The 18,843-nt window shown below is 43.5% G+C and overlaps 1 protein-coding gene across 1 annotated transcript; it reads left to right on the top strand.

The window, feature by feature from the left end:
* Window positions 1-8,365: 8,365 nt before the first annotated feature.
* On the top strand, window positions 8,366-18,808 carry T265_10269 (hypothetical protein; the record flags this gene model as incomplete). Its single annotated transcript, XM_009176589.1, has 6 exons — window positions 8,366-8,591; window positions 11,340-11,603; window positions 12,727-13,043; window positions 14,520-14,699; window positions 17,523-17,651; window positions 18,659-18,808. The coding sequence occupies 6 exons, from the start codon at window positions 8,366-8,368 to the stop codon at window positions 18,806-18,808; spliced, it is 1,266 nt and encodes a 421-aa protein (XP_009174853.1).
* Window positions 18,809-18,843: the final 35 nt, after the last annotated feature.

Genomic DNA, 18,843 nt, shown 5'->3' on the forward strand with positions numbered 1-18,843 from the left:
CCTACGCAAATAAACGCACATGTGACACCACATCTAGTGACGGTGTGATTAGTGGTGTCTGTGTTTAGAACGCACCTTCACTCAACGACCTCAAGTTCAGATTGAGAAATATGGAAATGTGCGCTGGCGGCGTGGGGATGTAGCTCAGTGGTAGAGCGTTCGCTTTGCATGTGAAAGGCCCCGGGTTCGAACCCCGGCATCTCCATACTTCTTTTCCAATAAAAATGGGAATAGCGAACTAGTTTTCGGAAACATTAATGAAGGCGCCATGACAACAGCAGGTCGATTACAGTGAGACGTGGATCCTAAAGTAGGATAAGCTATTGCGAATTGTTCATAAAAATTTACTTCAGACGAGAATATTCATGAAAACTAAAGGTTAGATAGCCACCTAAGTTAAGCATGCTGCCCGTTTTTGACACTTTTGGGCTACAACCTAGGATATGTTCTAGTCAGTTAAAGAATGCAGGTCTGGACTATTATCTCAAAAGCTTCCCTGGTTTCCATGACCGAATAGCAGGGATACTTGAATAGGGATATTTAGGTAGACAGCATAGTATTTTACGTTTATGATATCATCGATTGCTGGACCCTGTCCCACCGTGTGGGACTATCCAGCCGACTATATTACAATCTTGATTTCAAGCTTATTGTTACCACTCATGCTGCAGAAATGTCGTATCTGTAGCTAAATGTAAAAACGTACGGCTCCGGGTTGAGGTTGACCCACAATTGGCAATAGTTGTCATTCAAAATGTTGTCTACACACTCATCATAAGTAATTCCAATTGATTTATACAGGCTGATAATGAATGCTTGGAAAATATCATCAAGACATCCCATGACTTTAGTCGCACTTATTACTTTTTTTGGAATTTACGTCTTCCTATCTGAGTAGTACATCTGCCAGATCTGAGGTTACTTTCCGGTTGACATGCCGTATGTGACAAAAAATCATCCAACTTCACTAAAAACCATGGTGAAAAAAATTGGTAATCCCATAAGTTTCCCATCACAGCTTTTTTAGCATGGACTGAAACCAGCTTCAGTCAAACCAATATGTCCCTCCCAGTGTTCTCGATGATATGAGGGGAAGTTGAGGGCTTCAAGTGCAGAACTTAAGATCTGGACATTATACGGTCTAATAAAAGATTGGAAATACACTCCAAACTGTTTGGATTGCTGAAAATGATAACAGCGCTTATTGGGAATTTCTTCGGGTAAATAGTTTTTAACGAAGCTAACCGCAAGATGGGGTTTCCTTGATGGGATGAAAAGTGGCTTCATAACACACACTACTGCGTTCTGATTATTTTTTTGTATTGCTGCAACCCGATGAAGCTCATTTCAAAGCGTACACCAGTGGTTAGAGATGCAATGAACTCAGTCTTTTGCCTTTATAGTTTGGGGCAACGTGTCCCCCCCCCCTGAAAAATCTTTCGCGCCATCCACAATACCAGAATTCAGAAGATAGATCTAGCAGAAGAAGCTATTCGCCCCGTTGTTTGAGTAAGGAAAACTTGGCGACGCTCGTGGAATCTCTTACGCCAGGTCTGGCCATGGTCTGTGGATTGATGCTCGTTCGGTCTGGGAGCTGGAGCCTATCGGGCAACTTGTTCTTTAGGGGGGTGTACTGCACTGGTATTTCTCACCAGACACCACTGGCTTTTGGTCAGGAAGTTTTGTTATAGAACCAAAATTTTCATCTTGTCCAGATATGTGTGCCCTGATAGTAGTCCAGTCTACGTACAACCATGAATAGCACAACTAAGGACACGATACTTAACTGATTCTGAATGGGTATTGATTTTAACCAACTGAACAAAGGGATCTCTGCTTGACAGAAACCTGAACAATATATTATCTTAGGAGAGTATGTTGGCATCGGATGTAAACAAAGATCGAAAATGGGCCAGTGATCACCGATCATCCAACTTTCCAACAGAATATGGCGCTTAAACTCACACAAAGATGATGCTCTTGACGTTTTAGTACACGATGAACGTTCGATTTATTTTCTATGGATACAAATACGTACAACAATAGACTCAGCGATGCAGGAATCCAAATAGGCGATCATCTTGAGCTGAAAAGGAGATATGCATGGAAAACTTGGCGACGCTCGTGGAATCTCTTACGCCAGGTCTGGCCATGGTCTGTGGATTGATGCTCGTTCGGTCTGGGAGCTGGAGCCTATCGGGCAACTTGTTCTTTAGGGGGGTGTACTGCACTGGTATTTCTCACCAGACACCACTGGCTTTTGGTCAGGAAGTTTTGTTATAGAACCAAAATTTTCATCTTGTCCAGATATGTGTGCCCTGATAGTAGTCCAGTCTACGTACAACCATGAATAGCACAACTAAGGACACGATAGTTAACTGATTCTGACTGGGTATTGATTTTAACCAACTGAACAAAGGGATCTCTGCTTGACAGAAACCTGAACAATATATTATCTTAGGAGAGTATGTTGGCATCGGATGTAAACAAAGATCGAAAGAAAATGGGCGATCACCGATCATCTACCTTTCCAACAGAATATGGCGCTGAAACTCACACAAAGATGATGCTGTTGACGTTTTAGTACACAATGAACGGCCGATTTATTTCCTATGGATACAAATACGTACAACAATAGACTCAGCGATGCAGGAATCCAAATAGGCGATCATCTTGAGCTGAAAAGGAGATATGCATACAAGCATTAATACTTGGTGTCGTTGTGCATTAGCCAGAGACTCTGTGTAGCAGTTATGTCTAAAACACCATTTGGTGTTCCCATATGCATGCTAGCCTCAAACGTAAACACATCAAAGTGCTATCTGCTACATGTGGTGTGGATCTGCTGATTCTTGTCACTGAGGATGAAACGCCACTGGAGATTCTGTTCATGCGGTTGTCAGTTCTTACTTTACTTTGTGCCTTTCTGGGGCATGCAAAATGTGCACGTCCAGCCTAGCCGTTAGGAAACTATCCGTTCTTCATATGACACAACTTCAAAACGCAGTTCCTTTTAGTCAACCGCTTTTGTGATATAGATTCTACCTGTCCGAAAACCTGCAGAAAGCTTGGCACTCTGTCTGTTTTAAGATTTAGACTTTGCGTCAAAGAATGTGACCTCGGACGAGACCCCGACCTAGCTCATAGTACAAATATCTAGTCTGACTACTTGAAAACATGACAAGACTTGCCAAACTCTCGCACTTTTAAAAGAAATGTTGGCTCCATACGACCGATAAAGTCAGTTGAACGGGAAAATATAAGAAGTCCAGAAAACGTTCCCAAATGCTCCGTGTAAAATAACATCAAATATCATATCATATCATCATCATCGGCCGCACGATGTCAGTGTTCAACAGTGATGCTTTGATGCCATACATCTTAGATATATTTGGAAGCCATATTGTGAAGAGAATAAACGTGGAAACGGAAGGATTCAGCGTTAGCTAACCACAGTCATTCCGAATTGCCCAAATTCTCAGACATTCCTTCAGGCAAGCTGGAGGGAGACTGACAACAAGGACACCTCTGATATCGATTAGCAGCCATACCTTTCAGCGTCTACAACCAGGCGCTGTGAGGATCACGCCGTTAGTGTACTGGAAGGCAATTCGCAACGAAAGCACCCAGAATGTTAATAAACTCCTTTGTACCACCTTACTAGGTCGAAGGCTGATTATTGCTCTTCTTGGGCCTATTGAATAGGGCACAAAAACATCCGTCTCCTCGGCAAATAACGATTCGGGGTGCTCAACACAAGACCAAACCATCGTAGCTTTTGGTCCTGGATACATTTTTGGATTTCAGCCCGTACCGCACAGCAGAACACTGGCTCTCCAAATGTCTCGTTAAGGATTCACTGGCATCAGCTAACACGAGCTGTTGCCCAGAGAAAACAACTATCATAAACCTCCAGATAGCTTAGTTTGCTTGCAGAAATCACGTCTCATAGTCATGCGACTGTGGTCTAATGCACATGTCCCACGGTATTCCAGGGTAGGCCACTTCAGCACCATGTGTTTCAAATCAGCAAACGTAACCAGTCTTCCACCTTCGTACAAGGACCTCTCCTGCCACATTACAATCAGGAATTTCAAGACAAACGGAGTGCTGCACAACCTCGACTGCGTGATTTTAGTGCGACTAGCCTATTCAGTGACTGCACTTTGTGCAAAACGCATGCCAATCGACAGAGTGACTTTTGTCATTCGATCCCAAAACACCTGTTCCTTCTTTTCCACTTCGTCCAGCATACTCCAACTCAACAAGGTTGTCGTCAGCAGTCATTTGGACACCGCTTGGCACTCTGTCTGTTTTAAGATTTAGACTTTGCGTCAAAGAATGTGACCTCGGACGAGACCCCGACCTAGCTCATAGTACAAATATCTAGTCTGACTACTTGAAAACATGACAAGACTTGCCAAACTCTCGCACTTTTAAAAGAAATGTTGGCTCCATACGACCGATAAAGTCAGTTGAACGGGAAAATATAAGAAGTCCAGAAAACGTTCCCAAATGCTCCGTGTAAAATAACATCAAATATCATATCATATCATCATCATCGGCCGCACGATGTCAGTGTTCAACAGTGATGCTTTGATGCCATACATCTTAGATATATTTGGAAGCCATATTGTGAAGAGAATAAACGTGGAAACGGAAGGATTCAGCGTTAGCTAACCACAGTCATTCCGAATTGCCCAAATTCTCAGACATTCCTTCAGGCAAGCTGGAGGGAGACTGACAACAAGGACACCTCTGATATCGATTAGCAGCCATACCTTTCAGCGTCTACAACCAGGCGCTGTGAGGATCACGCCGTTAGTGTACTGGAAGGCAATTCGCAACGAAAGCACCCAGAATGTTAATAAACTCCTTTGTACCACCTTACTAGGTCGAAGGCTGATTATTGCTCTTCTTGGGCCTATTGAATAGGGCACAAAAACATCCGTCTCCTCGGCAAATAACGATTCGGGGTGCTCAACACAAGACCAAACCATCGTAGCTTTTGGTCCTGGATACATTTTTGGATTTCAGCCCGTACCGCACAGCAGAACACTGGCTCTCCAAATGTCTCGTTAAGGATTCACTGGCATCAGCTAACACGAGCTGTTGCCCAGAGAAAACAACTATCATAAACCTCCAGATAGCTTAGTTTGCTTGCAGAAATCACGTCTCATAGTCATGCGACTGTGGTCTAATGCACATGTCCCACGGTATTCCAGGGTAGGCCACTTCAGCACCATGTGTTTCAAATCAGCAAACGTAACCAGTCTTCCACCTTCGTACAAGGACCTCTCCTGCCACACTATAATCAGGACTTTCAAGACAAACGGAGGGCTGCACAACCTCGACTGCCTGATTTTAGTGCGACTAGCCTATTCAGTGACTGCACTTTGTGCAAAACGCATGCCAATCGACAGAGTGACTTTTGTCATTCGATCCCAAAACACCTGTCCCTTCTTTTCCACTTCGTCCAGCATACTCCAACTCAACAAGGTTGTCGTCAGCAGTCATTTGGACACCGGGTTTTGCAGACTTTCCAGCGTCGATCAGGAAATTAGCTAGGAATGAAGGTTGTGAGCATACTTGCTGAACACCAGTTTTTGAACAGAAGTTTGGGACAGCATGTTTTCATATGTCCGCAAATTCAAGAATACCAAGAACACATTATATAAACAAAATTTGGGGACATTTCTTGCTACGCAAGCGTGCCAAGGAGAACAGATTGGTCTGCTGAGCCATTTGCACCTTAAAAGTCTAGGAATACTAAAGCTGTAGGCCCTCTATTCGTATGGCTCCGTTCTAGTACCTGAGAGTATGAAAATATTGTCAGTGAAACCCCAGGATTTTCCACTTGCTTCTCTCGAGTTAGTCATTCACAGGTCAAATTAAAGCGATAAACTGTTGGTTAGGCCAAGTGCCTCGTTACTACTGGAGTCAAGCTGATCCCAAAGTTTATGTCGCAACCCACCAACAATCTAGTCAATTAACCCGAGTTGTTTGGGACAGTTGATTTTTTCCAAGTGTAGGCAAACAGATAAGATAAACGCTAACTTAGGAATGCATCCTCATTCTTAAACAACGCAAGGTCATCCAGAACAGGAGCTCGATGGCGCTTAAAAAAAACCTATCTAGTCATAAGCTGACCACCATAGGGGTTTCCAGAGTGACCGTCCAGGGTCTTACCGTAGTTCAACAACCCTAGTAATTGACAACAGGTAGCCAAGATCGACCGGTCGAGACATTCTTCTTTTTAAAGCTCCTCACGTATGACTTCTGGGAGGGCATTTCGAACAGCGAACCCGAATAATCTTTGGGCACTCCCGACATTCTTCGCCTCTTCCATTTCCTCAGGATTCCGTGTCCATCGGGCCTCACGATTGGCAGACAAACAAATTTTTGCCTGACATCTGGTGGCTTAACAAAGTAAAGATTGTACAGGAAGAAAGTAGTACCACTGCGTACTTGATTGGTTGAGTAAAAATGGCGACGTTGTGAATTAGGATAACATCACGGAATTATCGTGATCTCATTCCAATATGAATTGATATCCGTAGACTCAGTCTTTTGAAGAGGGTTCAGAAAACGGCTCTGATAAATGTGTTTACCTTCGGGAAATGCCAGCCTTTGGTTTGCAAAGCGAGTTGCCCGTCCTTTACAAGGATCTGAGGAGTGAAGAGCAAGACAACTCCAGACAATTGCATGATCAGAATCCACATGTGTTCCAAAGGGAGTGACAAGCGTCCGGCACCCGCAACTTGCGGTGGCGTATTCAATTTGCGAATGCAGTTGGCTCACTGTGGATTGCACCATTTAACCACGTGAATTTTGGTTACTTTGGAAGTTAGCACCGCATGGAAACAGTTCGTGGTCCATATACAAAAATAAGGCAGTCTTTCGGCATTCTCTATACGTCCAGTATTCAACCTTAGTTGACTACGCAATTGCGCAAAGCCGGCCCACAGCGAGCCCACCGTGAAAAGGCTCACTTTGCTACGTAAGAGCTACAGTCGATGAAAATAAAACCAAAAACTTTAAACAGACAACGATCGACTTCTAGCTTTTGAGAATCTTTTAAGAACCACAAAGAGGTGATTGTCAACGTGTATCCAGCCAAGCAAGGGCCCTTCCTCACTAGGACTCATAAGAATGTTAAGTCGTACCTTGCCAGCTTCAACGATCTCTGGAGCGCGACCGTCGCATGGTTGACAGTGCGTGGAGAGTGATGGGCCATTCTCCGGAAGCGCGACCGTCGCAGGTTTGACAGTGCGTGGAGAGTGATGGGCCATTCGCTCAGAGAATGGTCTTAAATCCCGAAATCTTGTTCCTTCAGCGTAGCAAATGTTAATACAAGATGTGCACAATATGTCAGCAAGAGCATTCGGTTCTTCTGCTTGCCTCAGAGTGCGAACGTTAAAAGTAGCCAGATATACTGGGCGTTGAGGATTGAAGGCTACGTTCAACGTGTCTAAGGCGTTCGACCCAGACTGATGCGCGGATGTTGCCACCAGGACGACTTCAAGATGAAAGAAAGGGGTCTTCAGTCGAAACCTGTGGGGCTACAAGAAAAGAATTATCAATAGGATGACGGATGGAGAAGAAAAAGTCCCTTCCCCGCTCTGCTGTATGCAGTTGGCCCAGTCACTGTTTTAAATGACAATAAATATCATTACGTTATACTCATTCAGACACTGCAAGTTTTTCAAGGCTTACAAGCAAGAGCATCATTTACCTGAAAAGTGCAAAAGTCAGAAAAAAATTGAATGTTTGGGGCATATGTACTGCCGCCGAACATTGTTCTGTCAAGATGCCCAACCCGTATTTTTTCCTCAGCCCCTCAACTGTTCCAGGAGAGCTACTGTGTGTTATGATGCGATCGACATATTCTGGAAGCTTTTCTGTCTCCGGCAAAAGTAGTTCAGATAAAATCAGCGCGTATAGTTAAAGGACAAGAGCTGCTATATATTGCTCGAGCAAGCCTCGCAGATCCCAACACGTGGATACCAGTGGCATTAAATTTACTACTGCATTGGATTTCTTATGGTAATAAGTTCAGAACTACCGAAATGGGCTAAAGAATCCTAGGGCTTTTACTACAGTTGATTATACCTGAAATGCCTCACTTTTTAGTAAAAGCGTACAGGTTTGTTTAAGCAATACTGAGAGGTATTAATTTGACGTATAGCTGAGGGTGAGTTTGGAGTATACCGAATTTACTGCCTGCGTTGTGGTGACAAATATCGTTCCAATCTTTTCACCCAACAAATTAGTTTGCTCCGATATCCAGGCCAAAACAGCACCGCATCCCGACGTGTTACTTGACCTAACAACTTCAAAAACGAACCCCTGCTTTTTACGTTATATGGCCCGTCAGTTGGACTCTGGCATAATGACCGCTGCGCCGACCGAGTGTCCAAGTTTTGAACTGACCCCGAGCAACTTGGAACCACGTGACGCTACTGTGTTGGTTGGCGTACCTTCCATTCGATTTCCCAGTGCTGCCGAAGTAGCCGCCTTGTCAGCATTTGGAAGTCAGCTTGCATCAGCTCGATTCAGTGACACCGTGTTTGCCACAGATGAATATCTGGGTGAGTGTCGAAGACCTATTGCTTTCAACCACTACATTTCAGCGAAAATAGACCTAAAATAGTAGCTGTTGACAAAAGTGCCACTTTCTATCATCAATGAGTAGATTTTTTCATTCAGCGACCTCGTCCCCTTATTTGCTCGGAGGTATAAACATATCCCGTTTGTCGGGCATCTAAACTGAATTATGTATGAAGCTTGTTTAAATAATTCTCTGTTTTTTCGATACCGCTGAGTGCCTATGTATCAGACTGATGAGTTAAATTCCTTTCTTTAGAACCATACCGGCTGATGGATAGTGACCCACACAACAATGTAACTGATCGGGACCGATCCGGGGGGTACTTGTCTGCGCCGTCATATGGTTGGTTGAATTTGTCAACGTTTGTGTACCGATTAATAATCTGAATCGATCAAGAACAACAGGATTCAAATTGCTTTCGATCATACGGGTTATCCGAATCCTACAATCAAGCCAAAGTTGTGTTGCGGCCTGTTAAATTGTGCTAGATATTCAGTCCCCATGACTTTGCGCCGCTGATCTGTAAAGTGCCATCTAGCTTCTAGTCTGTAGGCCTAAATGTATCTGAACGGACAAGTGATTCATTTTTAGCTTCACATAAATGTGTGGTTCATTAGTCAAGATGAACAGTCCCAAAAATAAGCTTCGTTCGTGACACATACGATCATCTACGAATCAGCAGTCTTCACAAAGTTTCTTTCGTTTGTCAAGAAAAACTATTAGGGAAGTGCTTTCAAGACAATTTGCTAAAGTGTGTTGGCAAACTATGAACGAAATTTTCATCGTTTAGGAATGCGATATGACGATGGTTGATCTCCCTGTGTGTTTTGTCTCTGCTCATCTTGCACTCAGTTCCACTCGGGATGATAGAAGTGGATCATAAACACCAGTCCCTGAAATGTGCATTGTCAAGAAGACGTGACCAATATCTTTGGAGTGGTATGTGCGGAAAACTTACTTGTTTGGGCCAGTACACTAGTTACCAGAGCTTGTGAACATGAAGTATGATAAAGGCTCAATAGGACGTTTGGCCTAGACGGACTGCGGATTCCGCACCGGTGGTTGATTTGATGTCAAACTACAGATTATCCGTAAAATGCTCTACCGAAACTGATACTCATAAGAGCTTACAAAGAGGTACCCTAATATGAGAACCAAATTAGAATTCGCGAGAAAGCACTCGCGAAAAGGTCTGTCCGTATTCAAATACCCTTCAAAAACCCACCTTACGTTCTACTTGAACCCAAATTAGACTGTTTTCGACAAATGCACTCATCTACAAATTGATCTGGTTTTCCTGAGAGACTCAGGTAAAACATAAGAACGAAACCGGTCGTGTTCCGTCGAAGAGTTACCAGGAACCTTGTGAGTAGTTTCCTTTATGAAAATAAACTGCCATACCTCGAATATCGTGCCAAATGGAACATGAAGCGGCCTGTGTGCAGCACATTTAGCTGAAAAACATCAAAAGAGAGAGATTCACTTGAGTCTCCCATGAAAGCCAAATTGATTTCAAAGTGAGTGTATTTATCTGCATTAACCTTCCCGAGGCACTCACCTTTCGTCCAACCCCGCCTTGAAACGGACGTTCAGTCCAGTCTACATTATGGCACACATCAAAAAATTTCCCACTACTCAATATCAGCCTCAAGCGTAGAGTCCTGATTAACGATTCATCAATGATGATTTACTCCTTTGTTCGCGAACGTTCAGCACGAATGTTCGCAAGAGCTGGCGTCCAGGCATTTCCTGAGCACAAAACAAGCTGCAGGAAAACTGAACAGGCCAGATAAGTGACAGGTGAGATCGCCGCGCATGGGATTGATACAAACCACAAGACTGACCCAGCGCAACCGATCAGACTACTTTATCAGGCAGTGATCCGAAGAGCATTTCAAACATCCGAAGCAATTCCTATTCGGTTAATGGCCTTCACTGTTTCAGAAAAAACGCATAAATGAAATGGGACTGCCTTAAGCCACCAGTCACAGACCTCAGTAGCTAATATGGTATTCGTGAAACGCGAAATTACTGTGTAATGCACTGACAGTGCTCGCAACAAAAGTCCACCAGAACAAATGATGATTGTTTGTTGCTAAGATTTCAAACCCAGGAATTTCCACCAGCTTGCTATTGAAGGTAATGTAGATTGCTTAGATAGCACCGGTGTTTTTGGTTTGTTTACTGAACTACGCTATTCCGTTTCAAACCGTTCACCAACAATCAAGATAACTTCGTTATTTTGGGTCGTTGCGGACTTAATTTATCGTAAAATCAATCAGTACACGAGATAATTAAACTGAGCTGTACATTCGTAATATACACTCACTTGTGCATTAATTTGGTTTCAACGGGATACTCAGCTGAATTCCAGCTGAATCTCTCGTTTATGCTGTTGTTCAACCGAACGGGCTCCATAAAGGTAGCCTAATACATCACTTAGTACTACTAGGCAAAATATGTTTCCTGACGCAACATACTACTCGAGTGTGTGCTTTTCGAGAATCCTACATACTTTAGGTTCAAGAAAAAGACAAGGTTGACGGAATCTCAGAGAGTTCGTCCACAAGCCTAGCCCATGGAAGGGCAATGCGCGACCTTTTTTAAAAGCAGCCAAGAGAAAGTGAGTTGTACTTTCTTACCGTGCAAATTCTTAGCCCACAGCTGACTGGTTGGCATATAAAGCAGACCGGCCAAATTCACAACCTTCACTCTTTGTTATTTTCAGGGCCAAACTCATTGTTCTCTGACTTTGGAGCGCTGGAATTCGTTGGCCGCTATTTTATCAAGCTGCAAAGTGATATGAACCAGAACGACATGTTAGCCTTGCTGGAGAAGCTTCATCGCATTGTTAATTCACAGCTCTGGTCTTTCAAGGTCAGCCAACCAACTATGCGTCGCGTGTTGAATTCGCTGGCCATCGCTGATTGGACAAGTGATGTTCTGGAGACAGCTTGGTTGCTGTATGACGAAAGCCTGAACGAGGCAGTCTGTGAGCCATTGTGTTACACCGACACAGACGGACAAAAGAAGTGCGGGGTATCAAATCACCCCAAAACGTTTTATTGTTTGAAACTGGACATGAGCAATGCGGACTTGCTTGCGTTGGACCGCGTTAAGACTGCAGTTGGAGAAAGCTGGAAACAAGTAGACATGGACCAGGCATGTTTGTATGATCTCGGTGTTGTGCTTTCTATTTTCAAACTGATGAAGTTAAAAAGTGCGGAGGTGATGTGTTCAGTTTGCTTTTCGGAAACATTTACCACGTGCAATCGAAACTGTGCGAAGTAAACTATCAGCGTAGACAAAGGAAGCTAGAAATAAGTTCACCAACCCAGGTATATCCGATACCTGGTGTCCTGTGATCTGCGTTTAGCAGCGCTGTTCTGAGAAAATTAGTTTGTTTGAAACGCATATGAACGAATTAACAACAATCTGAATGCTTTTAAAACAAAAGTGATTTACACCAATTACACTCATATACACGCGAATTCGGTTTTTACAGGAGATACAGCGGGGTCTCACGTGAATCGCTCTTTCATGTTATTCTTGAACTGAACAGGCTGAGCACAGGCCACCTCGGATAGAAGTATTTCCAAAAATCTTGCGCGTAGTTTCCTTCAGGAGTAGGTTATCTATGATGGGTACAACCTTCTAAGCGAAAGCAAGCAACTAAAATGTTTTCCATGAAAAGGCAGATAGGTAATAATAGGAGAAACGACACGCTGACTTGGGCAACTTAGTCTGAAGAGTATTCATCAGTCACCTCATTTGTTGGCCCCGTAGTCGAATGACCATTGGTGCTGAATGGTCACTCTTCAGGTAGCTTTGAATGATAAGAGATTATTGAAACATATTACGAGATTTTGCTGGAAATTACGGAATCCGACAACGCGTATAGCTTGTCTCTAAAGAAAAGATTGACAAGGCCTATGTTATTCAACTCCTTTGGGTGGCTCAGGATTATTTTTAACCACAGGGCTTGTTCACTTTCTTCCTTGCTTTGAAGAACAGAATGCTTCAGGCATTCTTGTAAATGATACCAGGATTCAATCTACAGGAAAATCCAGTAACTAATTACACCCTTGGATTGGATGCATGCATTTTAACATTAGCTAGGCAGAAAACGGCATACAGAAAGGCACAACCGTTTCTCATAAGCGCGGAGGTCAAATGTAAGGATCACCAGAATCTAGGAAGGAGTGGACTGGGGCTTCGGAAGATGGGCAGTCAGTGGCAAGGTCAGCTTGTCGTTACTGATGGTCCCAGGAACGTCCACACAATTCAGGACGGTCGAGGATCGAAAAGAGTAAGCGGTGCTCAGCTTCGGAAGCGGCATGGTACACCGAAAGAGCTGTCGAATATACCAGCTTCTGGGACCAACCTAACGGATGTCGGTGGCACGCAAGCGGCCCCTAAAGGGGATGGCTGTGTAACGGTGGATACTACTGATTAGACCTACGAGTAGTCTGTGGCCTTCTCGAGGCTGTCCCACATTCAACGGAATGCAAAGTCTACTAGGGAACTTGTGGAACTGATTTGCCCCGTTCGTTGACCATTGCGTGCTATTCAATTAATATCCATTAAAAGTTCAAAAAGACGCGTCACGATGTCCAGTTCATTAAAACTACGTGCATATGAGACGTTTAACTTCCTGTTCAAAAATTTGCTAACAAACGGTTTCATGAAGAAGGGCTATCTTTCTCACACGTGAACAGTATTTAGACCCTGTAAGTTTTGAGAATTCCATTGTTTTTAATTCTTTCCGCATTTTGATAACTTTGATGGAAAATTGCTATTTTGACCACGAGTAGGAAACATTGTTTGGCCCTAAAATATCGTCGCCTTTTAAAATGTTGAACTTTGGACAGTATTGACCAATTGTAAAAAAACTTTCAGTGACGATGTTCTCTTATGGTGTACGGCTGTTGCTGTTTCCAATGATAACAGCTAATTTCAGACGAAATGTGGCTACGTTGTGCACCTTAATCCACTAAAATGCTTGTCTTTTACATCGATGGACAGATTTTCCAAGCGCTGTGAGTGCGCTTGTTTGAACCCACCTTGAACCAAGAAATGTGAAACCAGTTCTTAAAATTGGTGCGATGGAAATTTTCTCTGGTATCTCATTTCAACTGTCTGGTAACGGTCATGCTTTTGCCGTTACACGAACAGGGGTTGACAATGGAAACCTCTAAGCACTACTGTCCTACTGAGCTTTATGGCTAAACACTTCAGGTTCCAATTGCTGACTGAAAGTTTTAGTGAGATCCCGCGGTAGCCTTTAAACAAATCATTGTTGTCCAGACATTCTAAAAATAGCTGCATCCGTGATGTAGCACTTCTCACCCAGGGAGCCTGTCTTTAGCTGCTGCTCACGCAGCTGTTAATCTGCTCACATAGATTAGCAACCACCTTGAAGACGTTTAGTCAACAAATGAGGCTTGGGTAAGTTCTTCCTTCTTATCTGTGTGTCAGGAGGTGCCCATCCAACCGCACATTGATAATGTCTCCTCATTGCAAACCAGTTGTCACTTTCGGTGAATAAATCAACAGTTATCTGATCAGCAAAAAGTAAACGCATTCGAGCTACCAAGATTTCGACAGTGACACAACCGGTCCTCGTTCAAACCTGAAAACTGAATAAGTAGCCAATCTGCTTTGAAAAGTCATTGAAGTCTTACCTGTTATCCAACTTTCATCCATCTCCGGCAAGTGGAAATTTAACAGGCATCCGATGAATGACTTTTTTAAAACCTTTTTTTGTAGTAATTCATCAGCTGCACTCTATTGATCGATTTTTGACCAATATGATTCTTCCAGGCGAAACTCATCTATCCAACTTACAATTCAGATGCTTTGACAGGCCATTTGAAAAATTATGTACCGTTGTCGCTTCTTTGTGCAGCTTGGGATTGTTTCTGCTTATGAGGCTGTCAAAACAACTGTATTGGCACTTGGACAGCTCATAGTGACTGACCAGTGGCCGGACTCAATTAACGGCAGCGAAATGGACTTGTGTAACGTCTGCCCACCAAAGTTGGATGTCAGCACCCGGTACTATAGGTTCGCTGACGCAGTCACAAAGGTAAGGTACCACTTGCATTCACCCACATTTGATAGTTGTTGGCCGTGAATGCTGATATAATTTTACGGTATCGATCTGAAGGCTGTTCCTTGCAAACGCCGTTCTCTGTTATCATTACGTTCCTTGTAAAACCAAACTGATGTCTGAGTACTTGAGTTCGGAGAATGACCGCCATTGTTAGTGAGGAAAGTAATAGTGGTTGGCAAGTTACTGACCAGGTTTTGGGCATTATGTGGAGCAACTGAATTTTTTGTAGCGAAACATCGAGAAAACTTTGAAACTGATGGACCATGGAACACCGGCAGTAAAACCCAACAGATTCAATTTAACCAAAGTACACGGTAAGAATACAGCGCTAAAATGGCACTGAATCGGTAGAAGAACGACCGTAGTATGCTCGAAAGTGCAATATATTGTATATGCAATATATAGTATAAACTGCGATAGATCATGGATCACCAGTAATGTACACACAAACATTCAATCTGTACGGTATTTTTGCTGTGATAAGTATCATTTCCAAGGTGTAACTGTGCTTGTTAAGGTCACAGTCCGACTGAAATTTGTACCTTTTTATTGTGTGCTGGAATCCCGCATTTTCTGATTTCAATACCAGAAAGTAGTTTGTCTTTTGCTTGATTGTTAAATGAGCCTGAATATCGATCACGATCCTCAGCAGGCTGGCTGAGGAAGTGGGTGCATAGGCTCATTGTGACCTCATCCACCTTGGTACAAAGCGCCATGTCTGATAACTTTCTAGAACGCGAACTGGCAAATTTCACTGTTCACTGCGTGCAGCTGTAGCACTCTTTCGATGCCTAGCTGCCAGGCCACACGAAGGAGACACAAGAGCTCAGATAATGCCAGGTTGCCCAAGCCTAGATAAGGGAATTCGAGAGGCAGAGGTTGGGTTCGAACCATGGACCTTCCGGTCAGTAAATTCGCGCTCTAACCTCCTTCTAATTTAACACGGTTTGAAGGGTACCAAATTGTGTCCTGGACTCCGGTCCAGGATAAAAATGACCAATAAAAGTCGTTTTGCACGCCATCCATGTATGTGCGATAGAAGTTTTATTCATCGATCTGTTCTTCCGTTCCACTGAAGGACAATTTACTTCCCCTGAGGTAAACCCAGTGAATCCACGGTAAATCAATAAAGTGAACCAGATAAATTATGGTCTTACCAATCGCATCATTACAGAGAGTTTGTTGTTCGGGTAACCTGGAAGCTACGGAAACAACTCGATTTTGGAGACACTGGTCAAAATGAATACAGTCACTTCTGAATCATACTGGTTTTCATACGCTGATGATGGGTCCGTTGCTGGAACAGGGAAATTACCATTCAAGCAGCTGACGAACAAGAGTTCAGATCTGAACCATTCAAGGGGTGTCGGGAGTGAGTACATGTTACTGTGGCATTGATCGAGGGAGTGAATAGGCCAAGCTAACTGCAGTGTCCGTATGTGGTGCCTTTGAGCAAAAACATGCGGGTTGAACACTTTAAAACATACTACTGTATCAGCTGTGCTTCAAGCGCAACTACTGGTTGTTTGTCTCTCATGAAAAGCCGGTAAAGACGCTGCGGAAGTTGTGAATGAATCAATTTAATTCAACAAGGTGTGCCACCACAACGCTGTTTGTAGATCTGGTAAGTTTATTGATACACTCGGCAAAGCATCTGGCCTCGTGGTCAGCATACTTTGTCTGTCTATAGAAGGCAACAGAATAGGCATAAGCAAATAATTCACTACTAAGCCGTATTTTGTTAAAGTGAAATAAAAACCACAGGGAAGAAGAGATTCAAAAACTTCTGGCCATAATTCGCTTCATTATCTCCAGTGCTCAGTGAGGTTGTAATATATTCGGAAAAGCGATGCTGGATCCATACTGTACTGGGAAAGCCAAGCCACTTCAAACCAGAAAGAGTCCATGTATGTAATGTAATGCTGTCCATTCCTCCGGCATCACCCCATCGAAGTGGCGGTTGGCTTTTCAGTATGTGCTAATGCGTAAAGGTTTTCCGTCCAGTGAGGGGTAAAACATTTTTTGTTGGATGGATTATGTTCTTTGGGAATCAAGCCCAGTGCTCCCCTCTTCAGTTGTTGACCAATCAGAATACTTGTGCTAAGACAGAATGAGAACTGTTCGAACCAACACAGATAACCTATCCCAAAAGTCACTTTAAATAATTGAAGAAGCTTCCGGAAAACCTGCGTATCTATGATGAATTTACACAGTACTTCCAGCTATATTTTATTTGTTGGCCGCTGAACCTCACTGAGTCATTATCCACACCGTATTGACGGAGACCGGTAGCGATTCTTTGAAGTCATGCAGCTGGTAATAAATTTTAAGTGTGCAATTCCCCCAATTTTGGGTGGGGAGTTCCACAGAGCCTCAGATTTTTATGCAAATGATATCAGAATTTGCTCCTAGCTAGGCGTTTGAGTAAATCTTTTGCTTAGAAGGAGGGGCATTTGGGGTCGCGCGTGCTTCAATGGCAGAACGACGGTTGTCATCAATAACCTTCAAGGTCACGTCAAATTGCATTTCGTGGCACGGCAAATCAGAAGTGGTGTTTTTGTTTGTCTATGGATTTCACTAGCAATTGGGCTGGGTGTTCCGACAAGCTGATGTAAGAATGATACAACTTCTCGAAGGCTCGAGCGTAGAATCTGCTAGTAAAATGCTGTATCGTTTTTTGGCACCAACCGAATCCTGAGCGCCATGATAGAAGTGTTTCCTTCCTTAAAGGATAGCTTTACACCAATCCCATGTACCGGTGGCGGAATTTTGTTCTTCACTTCTAAAATCTTATAGCTACCGTCACGGATCGGTGCAGCTGGAGAGATTGTATTCAACGGCTCTGTCTTCAACCATAACGCCAGGGTTCGACTGATGCGGTGTGATACGGATGGTTCTGAGTCAAACACCCTTTGTGAAGATATGGTGAGTGTAACGGTCGCATACAGCATTCCCAGTAAACTCTGTTTATTGCGTGTCACCCGATAGACTGACCGAAACAGTCATGACCAATTAAATTTCGAAATGTAGTTTTCTTATTCTATGCAGTATGCAGGTTTAAGTATGCACTTCAACAGATGTCTTCCGTCCGAACAAGCCCGGAACTAGCATTACTTAAATTTCCGTGATTACTTCATCATCTATGCTTTCAGCAATTTCCGTGTGCATTCAGAGGACGGAATCTGGTAGATGCGGACTTATCATATTGGCTCGTCCGTGCCAACTCACAAATACCGAGCACAAAGTCCCTTGTTCGATAAATAGCGTTCCGAGCAAACTGACGGTGTTTTGAAAACATTTCTAGCCAAAGGTTGTGCGTTCCAGTTGAACGGACGGTTGATGGATTTCCTGTCAGGACTAGTAGTGTACGAGCGCACGCCAATCAAACACTTGTCGTCTCTAAGGCTGAAGCACTGGTCAAAAAAACCCAAAGTGAAGAAACCGGTGCTTGTCCTCGCCCATTCAGATATGCTCGTCAAAAGCAGATTTGAAATGCTTTTTAAATTTACAGTTTTCAAATTTTTTTTACTGTCGAAGTAGTGCAACAGTTCTTCGAGATTTAAACATTTTTGCCAAAACCGTTTTGTCATGAGCCGATTCAGAACACCAGATTTTACGACTAATCAGTTAAGACTCTTCTAGAATACCCTGGACGAAATGGATTTCCTAAACTGTTCAGTTAGCGAGACGGTGGTGTAGGATATCAGGCACCCCGACTACAATACTGTATTGAAAAAGGTCATATTCACGGAACTTGGCTTCAAATGTGATAGGTTCACTGCTTCGGCAGCCAAACGTTAAGGTGGTTACCGTTCTGTTGTCGCGATCCAACCGTAATGAAGGGATACCGCTGCCTTTGGTTAGGGGAGATGAAACAATTGAGGCCAGATCCCACTGCTATCTCATGGGCAGCTATGGCTTACGTTATATAGACAGAAATGAGAGGTGCTTCAGTGTCCAGAGGGAGAAGCACTTTGTTCAACGGATGCGGAATGTACTTACAGCACCGTACCATAAAAGAAACTATTCACAAGGTTGCTGAAAACTATTCGGCAGCCCACGACCGGTTTCGCCCCTCTTAGGGCTCATCAGGTAGGCTCAGTCCCCGAGTTTCCGT

Source organism: Opisthorchis viverrini, assembly GCF_000715545.1.
Source record: "Opisthorchis viverrini unplaced genomic scaffold opera_v5_352, whole genome shotgun sequence".
NCBI classification, from domain to species: Eukaryota; Metazoa; Platyhelminthes; class Trematoda; order Opisthorchiida; family Opisthorchiidae; genus Opisthorchis; species Opisthorchis viverrini.